This window comes from Magnolia sinica, chromosome 11 (genome assembly GCF_029962835.1).
Source record: "Magnolia sinica isolate HGM2019 chromosome 11, MsV1, whole genome shotgun sequence".
Classification (NCBI taxonomy): Eukaryota; Viridiplantae; Streptophyta; class Magnoliopsida; order Magnoliales; family Magnoliaceae; genus Magnolia; species Magnolia sinica.
The window spans coordinates 51,092,899-51,108,262 of NC_080583.1; the positions used below are offsets into that span (position 1 = coordinate 51,092,899).

A 15,364-nucleotide genomic window follows, 5' to 3' on the forward strand; every position below is an offset into this window, starting at 1 on the left:
AATTGGGAGGGCGGAAGGCTAATCTTCTGTCATTTGCTAGCAGGCTAGAACTAACTAATTCAACTCTCTCAAACCTTCACATCTTTTAGTTTCATGCTTTCTCCTTCCCAAGGCTACTTTGATATCCAAGAAAGGAGAATAAGGAAACTCTAAGGTTCACTCTATTTGTTGGGATCAAATATGTAAAACCAAAAGTGATAGTGGCCTTGTGATAATTCCCCTTAAAATCACTGCCAAAACTTGCCTTATTAAGCAATTATAGAAGATCATTTGCAAGGAAGATAACGTCTGGAGTAAGTGGGTTCACAAAAAATACATAAATAATAGATCTATCTGGCATGTAAAGCCCTCTTTGAATGTGTCATGGGCTTGGCTTAATATCCTCAATATCCATGATATTTCCAAGAAACAAGCCAGATACTTGGTTGGCATGGGAAATAGCACATCATTCTAGTATGACCATTGGCTTGGAGATGACAGCCTTGTTGATCAATGTGGTGAGAATATTATTGCAGATTTGGGGATGGGACCAGACATTAAATTTAGCATATTTATTCAAAATAGTGAGTTGCAATCCCCCTATTTTTCAAATATCGAGCTAAGTGAAATCTTTGATCAAATGAGACAATTATCTCTTACCCCTACTGAGGATGAATTTGTGTGGACCTTATCTCCAAAAGGCTATATTGCTTTCAGCTTGGCAGTGCAGGCTTGCCTTTCTCAAAAGGCTCAAGACTAAATATATACTGGTAAGATTTAATATTATCAATGATAGTCATTGCCTTTTCTACCTTTGTCCCTTATAAACTGCTGAGCATATTTTCTGAATACCTGTATCTTATGGAGTTAGGAGAGGATCCACCAAAAGCTTTCCATCCCTATCATTTCCTCTCCCATTATTATTCACATAGTTAGCTATCTTGTGGATAACTCTATAGATCCGGTTAGCAACCTTTTGAGTAGATGCTGGTTCCCAACCTTTGCCTGGCACATTTGGAGGAAGAGAAACAACCGTCTCTTTAATAAAGTCTCCCTTCTTAAGGAGATAACCCTGAGACATGTTTTGGAGGAGATGAGATCTTGACTTATGTTCATATTGGGGCTTACTATTGCTATGGCTGCGACGGTGCATATTTTGGCTGCCTGGAATCTCCAACTTCCTTACGTCTTACTCCCAGTAAGTCTATGAATCACAATCTAAAGGTTTTAGGAAATCACCACGGTCCCTCTTGGACACTCATGTGCTGAAATTAACCCTTCCAAGATTAGTCGCTTTTGCTATTTATGCCCTCCTTCAGTCTGGGATGCTATCTTTGATGCTGACAGTCAAGGGCAAGGAGATAAAGAGTCTCCATGTTATCCATTTTAGCCTTATGATATTGGTTTCTATTGTTCAAAAGTTCTCATTGAGGTGAGCAATGAAGATTACTATTCGGTGATTAGAAACCAGATACTTCCTCTTATAGTATGAGACTTTTTGCCTGTAATTTGAGATCTCATATAGCGTGTACGGAGAGGAGGGGGTGGTCAGTAGTAGGTGAAATAAAGCTCTAATCTCTAAACTTTTTTACCTGTAATTTGAGATCTCATATAACGTGCATGGAGGGGAGGTGGTGGTCATTAGTAGGCAAAATAAAGCTCTAACCGCTAAGATTGCAAATGTCTCATCTAGCAGTTTCATATGTATTATTTCTTAGAAAAATTGCCTCATTTCTTTAACCTGATCGCGTCAATTAGTCTTTTCTTCTTTGGGTTGTTGGCCCTTCTCTTGTCCTTTTTCTTTTCCCTTCCCTGGCTAGGGTATGGGCTCCTTCCCTAGCCTAGGGTGTGGGTTCTTCTTTTCTCCTTTCCTGGCCTGGAGTATGGGTGCTTCCCTGACTCAAGATGTGGGCCTCCTTTTTTTTTTGGGCTGCATATCCTTTTAGAAAAAAAAATAATAAAGAGTCATCTTATCTTCCAAAGAAAAAGTAGAAAAACCTGAGTTTGCATGGAGTGCAATATAGAGCATCCATTAAAGGGGGCTCACAGGAAGCTGCCAAATGAAGTGCAGTGGCCATTCTACTTAAGAGTGGCAATGGGCTGGACTAGGGGCCCTGGTCAATTAAGCCTACAGCCCTAGCCTGAATAGGACTGAGAAGGCCCTGGCCTTGGATGTATAGGACCAACATGTAAGGAAAAATATTTAAATGATCAAATGTTTGTAATAGGCCAATTAAAGAATTATTATTATTATTATTATTATTTTTTGGGTATCCTTCATCTACAACGATTCCCATCATATAAATGATTTGAATTGTTGAATTATGACTCCAATCCAACAACTATCACATGTATTTATGAATGGGAAATCGCTCGCGTGTGTTTAAACCATCCAGTCTTTTTTGCATAGTGGTAGCACACATGATGAATAGACTGGGTTAGTCATCATCAATCAAGGCACGGACACAGCCTAAATTTTAATCCTGGGCCTGGTACTTGGGCCAATTTCAAAGGGCCAAGCTCACAGGCGATGTACTGCCACTCAATGTAAATATAGTAATTTTCCAGATTATTCCGAACTCACCCTTTTTGCAACTACAATGCATCTTCTCCAGTGAAACACACATATGCTCTGTGCTAGGAGGTCACATTCGAAGAATAATAAACACTATGGACTCACTAAAGAAAAAAGACTATTGAATGAGTGCTCTCATCAACACAACAGGGTCTACAATCGTTACCTCCAAAACTTAAAAAATACAGAGTACACAAGTCAGCATCAAAACAAGGCTCTCACATGAACACCAACCTACGTCAAAATGCACCTTCTTCATCATCATATCACCATCTAGGTCCTTTTTGTTTTTTCTCACCTTCCATATTTCCTGTCTGATGATCAGAAATGCTTCATTTCCTGTGAATGCATCCTTGAGGTGCACCATACCTGATGAATGGCCACAATCTTACATGCGTGTTTTTAGATTGGAATGTCTAGCAAAATCTCCTCTTCAATCCTCTAGTTACTGTTATGACAGTAACTTGTCAAGGATTTGTAAGGCTTCCTTCATGGCTGGCCTCTTCTGTGGGACCAAAGAAGCACAGCTGAACCCCAACTTGAAGCACATCAGCAAGGCCTCCTCTTTCCCTTCCAGCTCAGCTCGAAGTATGACATCAGCCATCATCAGGACCCGATTCCTATCCTCCCCAACTAGCCCGACATTCAACTGGCTAGTGATCTCCTTTTCAGAGAGCACCTTCCCAGAGATTATCTCTAAAAGCACCATACCAAATGAGTAGACATCCCACTTGGGGTTGGGCTTGAGGCTCTTGAGCGACTCGGGTGCATGATAAGGTGATGCACACCATGCGGACACACTAGCACTGGCCCTTGTTGGCAGGTCTTGGAGGTTGTCCCTAGAGACCATTGACTGCTTGCTGCTGAAATGCTGCCCTGAACCACCTGATGCCTTGTTGGTCGTATCCCCAAATATGAGTCGTTCCAGCCCGAAATCTGAGATTGTTGGCTCCATATCCGGACCCAGAAGGATGTTGGTTGGTTTGAGATTGCCATGGACATGCTTCTTCTCATGCAAGTATGTTAGACCTCGTGCCACTCCCCTTGCAATCCTGAGCCGAACTTCCCATGATAGATTGCACAGAGAGGAACCTGTTTTCTCTGCATTCATCAATGCATGCACTTTAGTGAAAGGCATTGGTGGATGCTAATGTACACCAAAAAGGAAATGTTAGTGCTAATACACCCAGCATGGCCTACGTGGTGTTTGGATGCATGCATGAGTGAATTGGATTACAAACTTTCTATTTAAACAAAAGGAGATGGCAGAAATTAATGATATTTCCTAGTATTCATAATGAGGAAGCAGCCCTTAGTCAAATTACAGTTATACATCTTTCGAGTAGTGTTTTAAATAGCTATGCTACGTAGCCTAGCTTAGCCTTAATGCTACGTAGCTCATGAAAATAGCTTAAGTCGAGTGAACCCTACGCTACATGATAATTTGAATATGCTACATGCTACAGACTATACGCTACAAGCTCTCTTACATTACAAGTTATTTTTCACTACAACATTAAAATCAGATGATGTTTTCAATGATTTGTTACATTTTTCTATTTTCAATAAAAATTAGATAATCTTTTTAATGCTTTTGATAAAATAATATAAGTAACAATACTAAATCAGTTTCGTTGCTCTTCTTTACCCTTTATACTTAATCATTGTCCTTTCTTATTACTTTAGGTTACATTTGGTTGCACCAAATATCATGCAATTTTGTTAAATTTCATTATTAATCAAGAATAATTTGGTGTTGAATATCGCTATGTAGCTTACACCTCACGCTTCAGAGGGGTAAGCGCTATGCGACACACTATTCGCTATTTAAAACACTACTTTTGAGTCCTACTTGAAAGCAATATACCGGCAATATTTTGGAGCCTAGATCCTAAACATGCTTGTTAAGGAAATTACAATCTGCTTAGTTCTAAGTTCATAAACTAGCAACCTTTGTTCAATTTGGTAGTGCACCCAAACACACCCTCGCGCTAACATGCACCATACTGAAAAGAAAATTGTGAAAATACAAAAGTACATGTTACTGAAACCGATTACTAACAATTGCTAACGTACACCAGAAGCAAAGAAAGGAGAATGCATGCACACAGTGCCCTGGTAAGATCTGACATATTTTGCTAATTTGCTCCAAAAAAAAATCAACCAAAAAGCTGAATGGGTGGCCCTGGGTTCCACGCCAATGAAGAAGGTTCATAAGGTTCATACAATGGAACTGGGGATGCCCAAAAAAATCTCCCCTATCGAAAGATGATAACCTTTGTTTGTGGTCCCTTCTCTGTTGAACATTTGACCTTTCAGGTACTTTCTTCCTAACCCTTTTTATAGGCCATTGATTTAGGTGATAGGATGCACCAGTGGGAGCCATTTTGGCATCCCCATTCATGGTCAGGCCCATCTGAGCTAAGGCTCTCTCAACCCTTTTATAGGTCATTGATTTAAGTGATAAGATGCACCAGTGGGAGCTATTTTGGGATCCCCATTCACGGTCAGGCCCAGCACCAGATAAGCCCCCACCATTGGTGGCAGCGGCATTGTACTCCAGAAGCAGCAGCACTGCCTGCCTTCAGCGGCAGGGCCAAGAACCTCCTCCTAGTGGGCCCGCAGCCATCGCTTGTCACTGTCGCTCGCCCGTTGTCCTCTACGCTTACATGAGATCTTCTTAAGCCCTTGTGTTGTACATTTCCAGCCAACCGATTCATGATCTGCGATACTTGTTTACACAGCTTGTTTGGTTTTCCACGTATTGTGTTATTGGTTGTTTCTTACGAGCATTATGGATGCTCAATTAAACGGAGAGTCAGGGCCCACTAAACGGCAACCAAACTTGTGTGCCAGCAGGGTTACATTGGATGGGTGCACCTACTTGACATGGTCCCAATCCGCCAAAAAGTATCTTGGCAGAGAGCAGAAATTGGGATATATTGATGGCATTTCGATAGAACCTTCACAAAGTAATCCATCCTGTGATGAATGGGTGAGTGACAATTATATTTTCACGAGTTGGTTGCTTCATTCTATGTAACCTGAGTTTAGTGGGCCATTGATGATGTGCATGACAGCAAAAAAAATCTGGGACACGGTTGCAGAGACCTATTCACATAAAGATGATCTTGCCTATGCTTATTAGTTGCATAGGAAAATTACCCACATACAACAGGGGAATTGTCGATAGAGGCATATTATGCCTCTTTATGTCAAGAGATGGAAGGAACTAGATTATTATGTGCAATCTTTTACTATTCCCACTGAGTTGTTGTTAAAGAATTAATTGGGCTAATTTGTATTTGGGCCAACTCCATATTTATAATTTGTATTTATTGCATCATTAATAAAAACAAGGTGAGAACTTCTCTAACCCTATGATGTCTCTTCCTCTTCTCCATCTCTCTTTCTTCTCTCCAATGCTTCTCTCTCTCCCTCAGGTTAAATCTCTTCTCCTCTAATTCTTCTTCTTATTTTCCTCATTAACGCTAGCCCACACACATGTAGCACATTGTTCCCTTTTACAGTTTAGAAAGTGGCATGAAAAACACCAGATTTTTGAGTTCCTTGTGGACTTGGTGACAAATTTAAGCCTCAATGTATTCATGTCTTGGGAAGGGAATCCATGCTTTCATAGAAATGGTTTATAATTACCTTCGGATCGAGGCCATTCGTTGTGCTTCCATTGCTTCCCAGCCTTCACTCAGTTTAAAGAGATCAGTAGTTGTTTGATCCATACCAAGGGGAGAAAGTCCTCCACAAAGAATAACAAATGTATTGATTATGCAGCTTCTTGAACCATGGGTAGAGACATCTTGATTTGTTCTCAATGTGGCAGACAATATTACACCTAAGATTTTTGTTATGATTTTGCACCTACATCTTCTACCTTGGCCCAAGAAAGGGGCTAATGCTGCTACAATTGAGGAGCACATCTTGTCTTTCTAAGTTATCATGTCTCAACATCGAGTTGTTGATTCTCACGGCCTAGTTATGGATCCATCGGGAGACACTTCAGGTGTCTATACCAATCATGTGTCCCAGCTTGTCAACTGACCACATGACTACTTAGGATGGTAATTTCCTTGTATATTCTCCCTTTCCTTATAAAGTCCAACTAGCTGATGGGTACTACTCTAGAGTATCTGGGAAATTCTATCAGCTAGGTTTCATTAGTGCTCTAACCAAACAATTTCACTGCTCTAATACCATGATTTTGGCCAGAGAAATTAGCGTTAGGATCGATCCTTCACCCAATCTTATTTATAAGGCTAAAAACATATGGTGATCCAAAGGACTATGGAAATACAGATACTACTAACAACAGTTCTGATGACTACATCTACATGGAATCACCGCTTTATAAAATTCTTCATGAAGAAGATCCTTGCTTCATGATTCCTCCCAAAGAAAGGACTAACCACCTATTCACCTACAGACAGTTTTAGGGTACTTTAACCTACAACCATATTTACAAGCATTTTTTTTCTCTCAAAATATTTGATGTTTAGGGGCAAAAGTGGAAGTAAATTTTCCAGAGGTATTAAAAAATAGGCAGTAGCATGCTGCCAATAGGTGATCAGTTCTCCCAATAAGAAAAGGGCGTCAAAATGCCCAAACTACTTAAAGTGTTGTTTGGATTTTCAGTTAGTACAAGCAGTGGTAATGGTCCACCAATCCATACAGCTGATATGACATACCTCGTAGTGGAATTGATGGTCCACACCCAAGAAATCCCCTTGACTGAGCAATCCAAGCTGTATTATATCTGCAGCTTTCCCTTTGTTGAATGTGAACCATTGCTGTATTTTCTCTGTCAACGGACTACTGTTTGACCTACTACTGAATGTTAGAATTCTTCCCATCCCATGGGTTTTTTGGTGAATGGGACATCCAAAGTGGGCCATAATACCAAACCTTTTGATCTCTCAACCATACGCCTCACTTGTCCCCACTTGCACAAATGAAAACCCATAGAAGAACCTCTCAGGCTAGCATTACCTCAAAACTTCTTGCACATGTGCACCATTTGCAACATGGACAACCGAAAAAGTATGCCACAAAACATCCAGCTTAATTTATCAAAAGCATCGATTCTAAAATCTTAGGTCTCGTCTGATTGACATTTAAAGATAATTTAATCTCATTTTAGGTAATAATAATTATGATTTTACAGATCATAATTTATATAAAGTTATGACTTATAAAGATTTTTTAAAGGGATTTTTTTTATAAAATGCAACCTTTTTTTTTTTTGGCATAACTAGATAGAATCACCCAAATTAATTTTTTTTAGATGTCACCACCCACATTTGAGGGTCTCTTTATTTTACCACTTTCCGTGGAATCCAAGTCACATCCATTAACCTATTTCTAAAAATGACGAAAATACCCTAAAAGGGGCATCTTTACATATATTGATGGAAGGTTCAGTCCAAATTGCTACCCACCATCTTGAAATGGCCCAGACTGCTGTCCACTTACTCTTTAACGGTCTTGATTGCTGTTTACAATCTTGGAATGGACAAGATCACTGTCCGCATACTTTTGAACAGCCTAGACAGTTGGCCACCTACTTTTGAATGGTTCAAATCGCTAGCCACCTGGAGTTGAATGGTCTAGATCAGTATCCTCCATCTTAAAATGGTCTAGATCATTGTCCATGAACTATTGAACAGTCCAAATTGTTGTGCATGTTATCATTTCTTTAGGAGTGTTTTCATCATTTTTAGAAATAGGCTAACTGTCATTGCTTGAATTTGATAGAAAGTAGTAAAATAAAGGGAGTCATGAAAATGTGAGTGGTGATATCTAAAGAAATTTTCTTTTAGAATGCTTGTCTAATTAGGCTAAAAAACAAGTGGCATGTCCTAAAAAATCCTATTTTTTATCCTTACCAAAACCTCTAAAGCATAATTACATATATCTGAAATGAGATAAACTTATTTTTAAGTAGTAAATAAACAAGGCCTTAGCATACCTGCTAGATCCAAAGAAAACTAGATTGAGTGAATAAAGTGCATTCCTAGCAGAACCCCTGAATGGTTACTAGCATGCGCCCAAGAGCATTAGAAGAGAGAAAGGGATGGGGTTGTTCCTTACTTTGAGAGGCGTTGGCAAGGCTGCCATTCGGAGCATAATCATAGATAACAAGCTTCTCATCTTCTCCCCAATGGAACCCTCGCAATCGAACCAGATTCGGGTGGCGTAACTTGGCAATGATCTTCACCTGGTTTTCAAAATCCTTCAATTTATCTATGTAACTCTCTCCTATCCTCCGAACCGCGAATGTACTCCCATCATCAAGCACAGCTTTGTAAACGATGGTGGGACCGGCAGATCCAAGAATATAAGCTGAAGCTTTGAGCAGCGTCTCCAGCTCAAGCTCCTGTTCTCCATCCACCATAACAAGCGCACCCCCATTTCTCTCCTGCTGCTGCGGCTGTTGATTAGATCTCTGTTCTTCAGCTTCCGATCCTGTTGATTCCGATGCTTCCTCATTGCTGCTGCAGCTGCTGGTTCCTTGCTTACTTAAACAAGGCCATCGGATCTTTGGAGAATTGGAAGGCGAAGATTCCTCATTTCCTGACTTTTCTACCGTCTTTTTGTCTTCTGATTCCATCTTCTTCCTTTTTGCCCTCTTGGACTGGTACAAGTATAGTCCTAGTACTGAAACAATGCCGATTCCCACTAAATCTCCGATGATTATTCCTATGATAACCCCTGGTTTTAGCCCTCTTTCCGTCTCAGCCACATTCCCCGGCCTGGCTCCGGGCGGGCCATCCTTGGGTTTGTCAAGGCTCTTGGGAATGGCTGCGATCGCAAGAGGAGTAGTTGATGTAGAGCTGTTGGGCGGAGTAGACAATGTAGAAGGAATCGAGCATGGATTCTTGAGCGGTTTCCCACACAGATCAGGATTCCCGGCAAACGATTCTGCTCTCCGATAATCAAAGCCACCCTTCTCAGGAATTCCACCCCCCAATTTATTAAAAGAAAGGTCCAAACTAGCGTTCGCTGGGATTCCTGATGCGAATCCTGGCGATATCCCTCCCGAAAGCCTGTTGTAAGAAAGATTCAAAGAACGGAGGTTACGGCCTCCATCGACTAAATCCGTCGGCAGAGAACCATTCAAGAGGTTCGAAGACAGATCGAGGACCTCCAAATTGCCGAACCCACGGGGAAGGTTGCCGTACAAGTAGTTATTACTCAAGCAGAGAACAGTGAAGTTGGGGAGAGAAATCAAACTGTCCGGGATCCTCCCCGTCAATGCATTATCAGAAAGGTTGAGGAATTCAAGGCTTTTAAGGCTCCCAACGGCGTCAGGAAGCTCGCCAGAGATCTCATTGTTGGCGAGGGAAAGGATTCGAAGCTGGGAAGCATTGAATAGAGATAGAGGGAGGGTGCCGTTGAGGAAATTATCTGATAGATCAAGCTGTTGGAGTGTATCGATCATGCCAAAATCAGTAGGGATGGAGCCGAGAAGCTTGCTGTTAGGGAGAGCCAAGCTCGTAACCCGACGAGACCATGAAGATTCTACAAGTAAGTCCGTACACTGAATCCCGTTCCATTGGCAAGGAGTGTCGTCGTTGTAGTTCCAGCTCTCGAGGACTGAGAGAGGGTCGCTGAGGACTGAGTATTTGAAGGAGAGGAGGGAGATGCCGTCCGAGTTGAGAGCTGTGAGTTGGATCGGACGAGTTAGAAGTATGAGGGAGAGGAAATGCAGAGTGGAGGCGAGACGGAGAATCATGCTTTGTTTTTTTTTCCTGAATGATTGCACGTCGTCGCTGTTTCTATCTTTCCACTGCTAAAACGAGGGGATATAGAAAAGGCTGAGACGCAAAGGAAAGGAGAAGAAATTTATTACTCTGGCTCAGTGGGATCGATGATACGACGGTCATTTGTAACTTGCATGTTTAATAGAAGCAAGTTAAATCAAACCGTCCAAATTATGCGTAATAGCTTAGTTTCATGGAAAACCTTAAAAAAGAAAAAAGAAAAAAGAAAAAGAAGAAGCTCACTTGATTATCTAACTATCAGATTGGTGAGCATTTAATGGACCGTTTAAAAAGGAAATATCCAATGGACATTTGATTGGGAGTGTTCAATACCACAACGTAATCTGTTTTACTCTAGATAATATATGTGACGTGTACACTTTATAATTGCCTGCGTATCAAGACGGCATATATAAGCTGGAGTATGAGTAACTTACCTACTCCGCTGGCATGACTAGTATCCTTGCTGGTTTTGTTAGGAGTGGATTAGGTGCGGTCCTTACCATTGATGTCCGTATTCCACTCCCATGGGGTTCATCCGTTTTTCCGGATCATTTTGTGGCTTTAGCTAAAAAGTGAAGCAGATCCGATTCTTAGGTGGACCATGAGAAAACAGTGATGATTGAAATCCTTACCATTAAAAGCCTTCTGCCTCCCACCATAACGTATCATTAATGTTTATTTTCCATCTCTCAAATGAAGTTATATATATATATATATATATATATATATATATATATATATATATATATATATATATATATATATACTCAAATTTGACCATCCTTTAAGGTTAACAATAGTCAATTACCATTATTACCTATAGTACCGTCCACCTAATTTTGAATGGAGACGGACACTATTTTCTGTCTCCAGTACCAACGTCAGTACTGGCATGTGTTATGTGGTACTCACCTTAATGCACGTGTTTTTTTTTTTAATTTGGAGGTGGATTGGCTAGCGTGGTTAAAGACCAGCTGTTCAAAAGAGATCAAAGTTACATGTCCCATAATAGTGTATTTATTATATCTATACCATTCATTCATTTGGCAAGATCATTTTAAAGCTTGAATCTAAAAATGAGTCATATCTAAAGCTCAAGTAGAGCACACCATTAAAACATTCATAAGTCCCACCACTACATTTATTTTTCATCAAATCTATTAGTAAATTCACACAAACATGAATTAAATGAAAAAACAAATATCATTTTGATCCAAAACTTCTATGACCCTCAAAAGGGTAGGCATTCAATCTCCGTTGCTTTTTACAGTGTAGTCTATTTAATATTTGAATTTGTCTATTTTTTTTTTTTACTCAAGCCTCATGGTAAGCTCAAAAAATAGATAGACCTGGTGATGAAATCCATGTATCTTAGTGACATCAACAAGACATCAGCATGTATGGTACACCAGCTAATCGGCTTCCATTTTATTAACCCGGTGAATTTACTTTTTGAGTTCATTTTACTGCACCAGCCAAAAAATAAAGTAGATCTAAATCCCAAGTGTACCGCACCACAAGCCATTCAAAACTTATGAACCGTGCTATAATGATCATTTGTTAGCCGACTTGTTGATTAAGTTAGGTAGACATGTACGGAAGGAAATTACAAGAACCTTTATCTAATTCCCATGAGTTAGTCGACAGTTAGATTTACTCATTTTTGGGTATGGCCTTAAATTGACGGACACATACATCATTGTAGGCCCAATAGAGCTTTTCCAGCACGGGTCACTGCCCACACACACACACACACACACACACACACACACACATATATATATATATATATATATATATATAAAATCTATTACACCCATCACCTGCGGCCTTCATTTTAGACTTAAAATAAAAATCATCTCAGATATACAGCTCAAGTCGCCAGTGCCATCCGGAGAATAAAGTTGGAATGCCCACCATAGGTATGTGTGTGCATACACTATGATGTGAATCTTTAATCCAACCCATTAATCAGGTGTAACTCACGCGGAAAAATTGAAGATACAAAAATCAATCTTATCTGTTGATTATGTCGGCCAAACCACATGAACTTAAAGGTTTTAGGAGAACTTTACAAATTTTCCGTTGTTATCCCCTGTTAGAGACTTTTATCGGGCTGATTCTTTGCATTTACCGTTAAAATAACGTCTCTCACGCTATGGACGGAGTAGATTACCATATATAACGTTCTGGGCCTCACAGAACTGGTTGTTTTACGCAGCTGTGTAGAACAAACCTGGGAGACGATTCCGGTCCGTGAAGGACCCGGAGCCTGAGTCGCTGCCTCGAGTCTAGAACTCGAGATGGACAGGTTCAAACTTCAAAATATTGGTTTTAACGAATCGTATAAATGTTTCGACCTTTCAATACGGTACGTGGCTCGTATATTTTCATAGGGTACGCAGTTTTTTCAGTTATAGCTATTAGGACCTATGTTTCTTTAATCCAGACCGTTGGTCTGTCTTTGCCCACCATGGATGGATTATGAATAAGAAGTTTTAACATTTATATTTTTTTGGGAGTGATAGATGGTTAAGAAAAGAAATAAACATTCATCTTAACAGGGGCCTAGCATTCATTGATCATGGGGCTCGCTCCATCAGAGCTCACTGACTAAACAGTGGAATGGTATGGATTTGAATAATGGTACCGATTTGAATGATGGGCCTCAAATAGTTCAAAAACACAAAAACTAAACTGGACTCATATTCATTGGGGTCGGGTTGGCTCCCACACGCAACTCAACTCGATATTCAGTTATTAAATTATTAAGAATAATTAAGTAATAATAGTTTCTATGAGTAAAACTGACATGTTGGGTGTAAAATGAAGGGGATGGCTTGGTGTTAGCACTTGACTGCTCATGATAATGATGTTGGGAGAGAGATCTCTTCTCTAAAACATGTATAATAATATGGTAATCAGAAGAATGGAAAAAAAAAAAAGAAGAGTAAATTATAACTCAAAGATTTATATGGTTCCTTTCCGTGCATCCAAGGATTTACATCAATCTACTATGCTCAAAGCAAAAATTTAAAAACAACTCTAAATACAATGACAACTCTCCATCTCTCACGACATAATATATATTACTCTGAACAAACTAAGATTTACGTAAAATTTCATATGAAATAGTGATGGATGGATGAATAGTACACCTATGATGATCTGACTCCACCGATCTTAACAATCTCCTACTTGAAGATTGATCATAAGCAATCTGTCACGACCTTAAATCTAAAACCATGGTTAAGACTAACCCCAGCCTTAGGGATAGAGTCATGACTTGGGTTATGGAAAAAGTAAACATTCATATTATTGGTCTCGAATTCGGCCACTTGGAACATGTCTGTGGATTGTGGGTGTACCAAAACCAATTGGGTCTGATTCAAATCGTCACCACTGACTCCTGGCGTTGAGATAGAGCAAGGTTTGGTCATGAGCTTAATCGTTCATCTATTCAGCCAACTGTTGTGTGCTCGTTATTCAGGCGATTGGCGGAGGTTGAGGTTCTTCCTCTAATGAGCTCTTTCTTACCTTGAAAATTCAAAGACTTTCAAAGGTGCAACAGTTATATATTTGAAACGGAAAATATTGAGAAGAGATGAATGCAGGCAAAAACGTGTAACTTACCACTACAGTGAGATCACTGACCTGTCTTAGAGCAGCATAGTGCTTCTAAAAGCAGCATGTAGATGAGCGAGGCAAAGGCAATGCCAGAGATTACAACTAAGGTAGTGTATGAGTGTAGGTAGACGTGTTCCTAAACTAAGCTCTTACTTCAGATCCGGCATGTAGGCGCAAATGGAAGTGAATTACAGCTAATGACTATGGCTAAGAGTCGGTCCGACATATGCGCATGGACGAACTAAGATTAGATCTACACTAAGGGTCTATTGTTACTGAGCAGGGCATAGATAAACCTAGATACACAACATTACGCTGGATTTGTGGTTGGGTTTTTGGATTCAGAGGGAACTCTTTACTCTAGATCTGCTTATGCTATTTATAGCTTTCTAGAGAAAACTGAAGAACAACCGCTAGTCCACGTGGTGCCTTCACATGCAACCAACTGGGAAAAGAGCAATTACATTTCATTGATCGTGATCTTATCTTCATTTTATACTTAGAAAGTGCTTAGGGTTGACACTGCTGGAACAACTACTCGCCTTTATCCGAAGAAAACTAAAAAAGCCGAAAACAATCTCGAAAAGGTGAACTGATCCCCAATCCCCTGACGGATGCTTTGTAAATATCTTATGTCACTTGGCTACATCTGCACCGTTTATCTGGTCCACACAGATTTTGGTATAAACATTCCCCCCTCACATTTCTAGCTATTCGACAAAGAATGGTTGGAAATGTGGTTTTGCATTAATGGGTTGGCCACGACTTAATATCTTTGCTTCTTAGATAACAAACGGTGTTGATGTCCTTTTATTCTTTGTGTCATGAAATACTATGTGTCACCTAGAGAATACGTTTTCGTATCTCTGAAGCAACTTTTATCTCAGAATTTGTTTTGATCATTATGCGACAATTAATGCAACACATGTGGTGGCCTTATATATGCTATCTCGTCTTCTTTCTTCATCTCTTGTTTGTTTTTCTTTCTCTTAAAACCCTAATTTTCCGCTTCACTATTTGTCGTCATGGCTCTGAAGAAATCAAAACTTTCTGAAATTCTAGTATCTCTGACTACTTCTTGTTGCGCAGCACGCCAACAACGCTAGTGAACCGAGATCCAATTTCTAGTATCACCCACAAACAATAAACAAGAAAAAATATAACCTAGAAGAAGAATCAAAGCATTCTACACAAACCACAAGACAGAATATACGTGGAAAAATCCCAAACAAGGGTAAAAAAAATCACTGGTGCAAGCTTCCACTATGAAGAAAAATGAGATTATAAGCAATATACTAACCTTTTCCCTTTAGACATATAGAGAAAGCCCTTTGCATACACCTTAGAATAACTCTCATAACCCTAGAAAAGCCCCAGGGACCCCTATTTATAGTTTAGACAA

General features: G+C 39.9%; 1 protein-coding gene across 1 annotated transcript; it reads right to left on the reverse strand.

The window, feature by feature from the left end:
* Positions 1 to 2,652: 2,652 nt before the first annotated feature.
* Positions 2,653 to 10,529, reverse strand: LOC131219130 (probable LRR receptor-like serine/threonine-protein kinase At4g37250). The gene is made up of 2 exons (XM_058214131.1): positions 8,660 to 10,529; positions 2,653 to 3,655 (listed from the first exon to the last, which is right to left on the reverse strand). The coding sequence occupies exons 1-2, from the start codon at positions 10,302 to 10,304 to the stop codon at positions 3,006 to 3,008; spliced, it is 2,295 nt and encodes a 764-aa protein (XP_058070114.1). The 5' UTR covers positions 10,305 to 10,529; the 3' UTR covers positions 2,653 to 3,005.
* Positions 10,530 to 15,364: the final 4,835 nt, after the last annotated feature.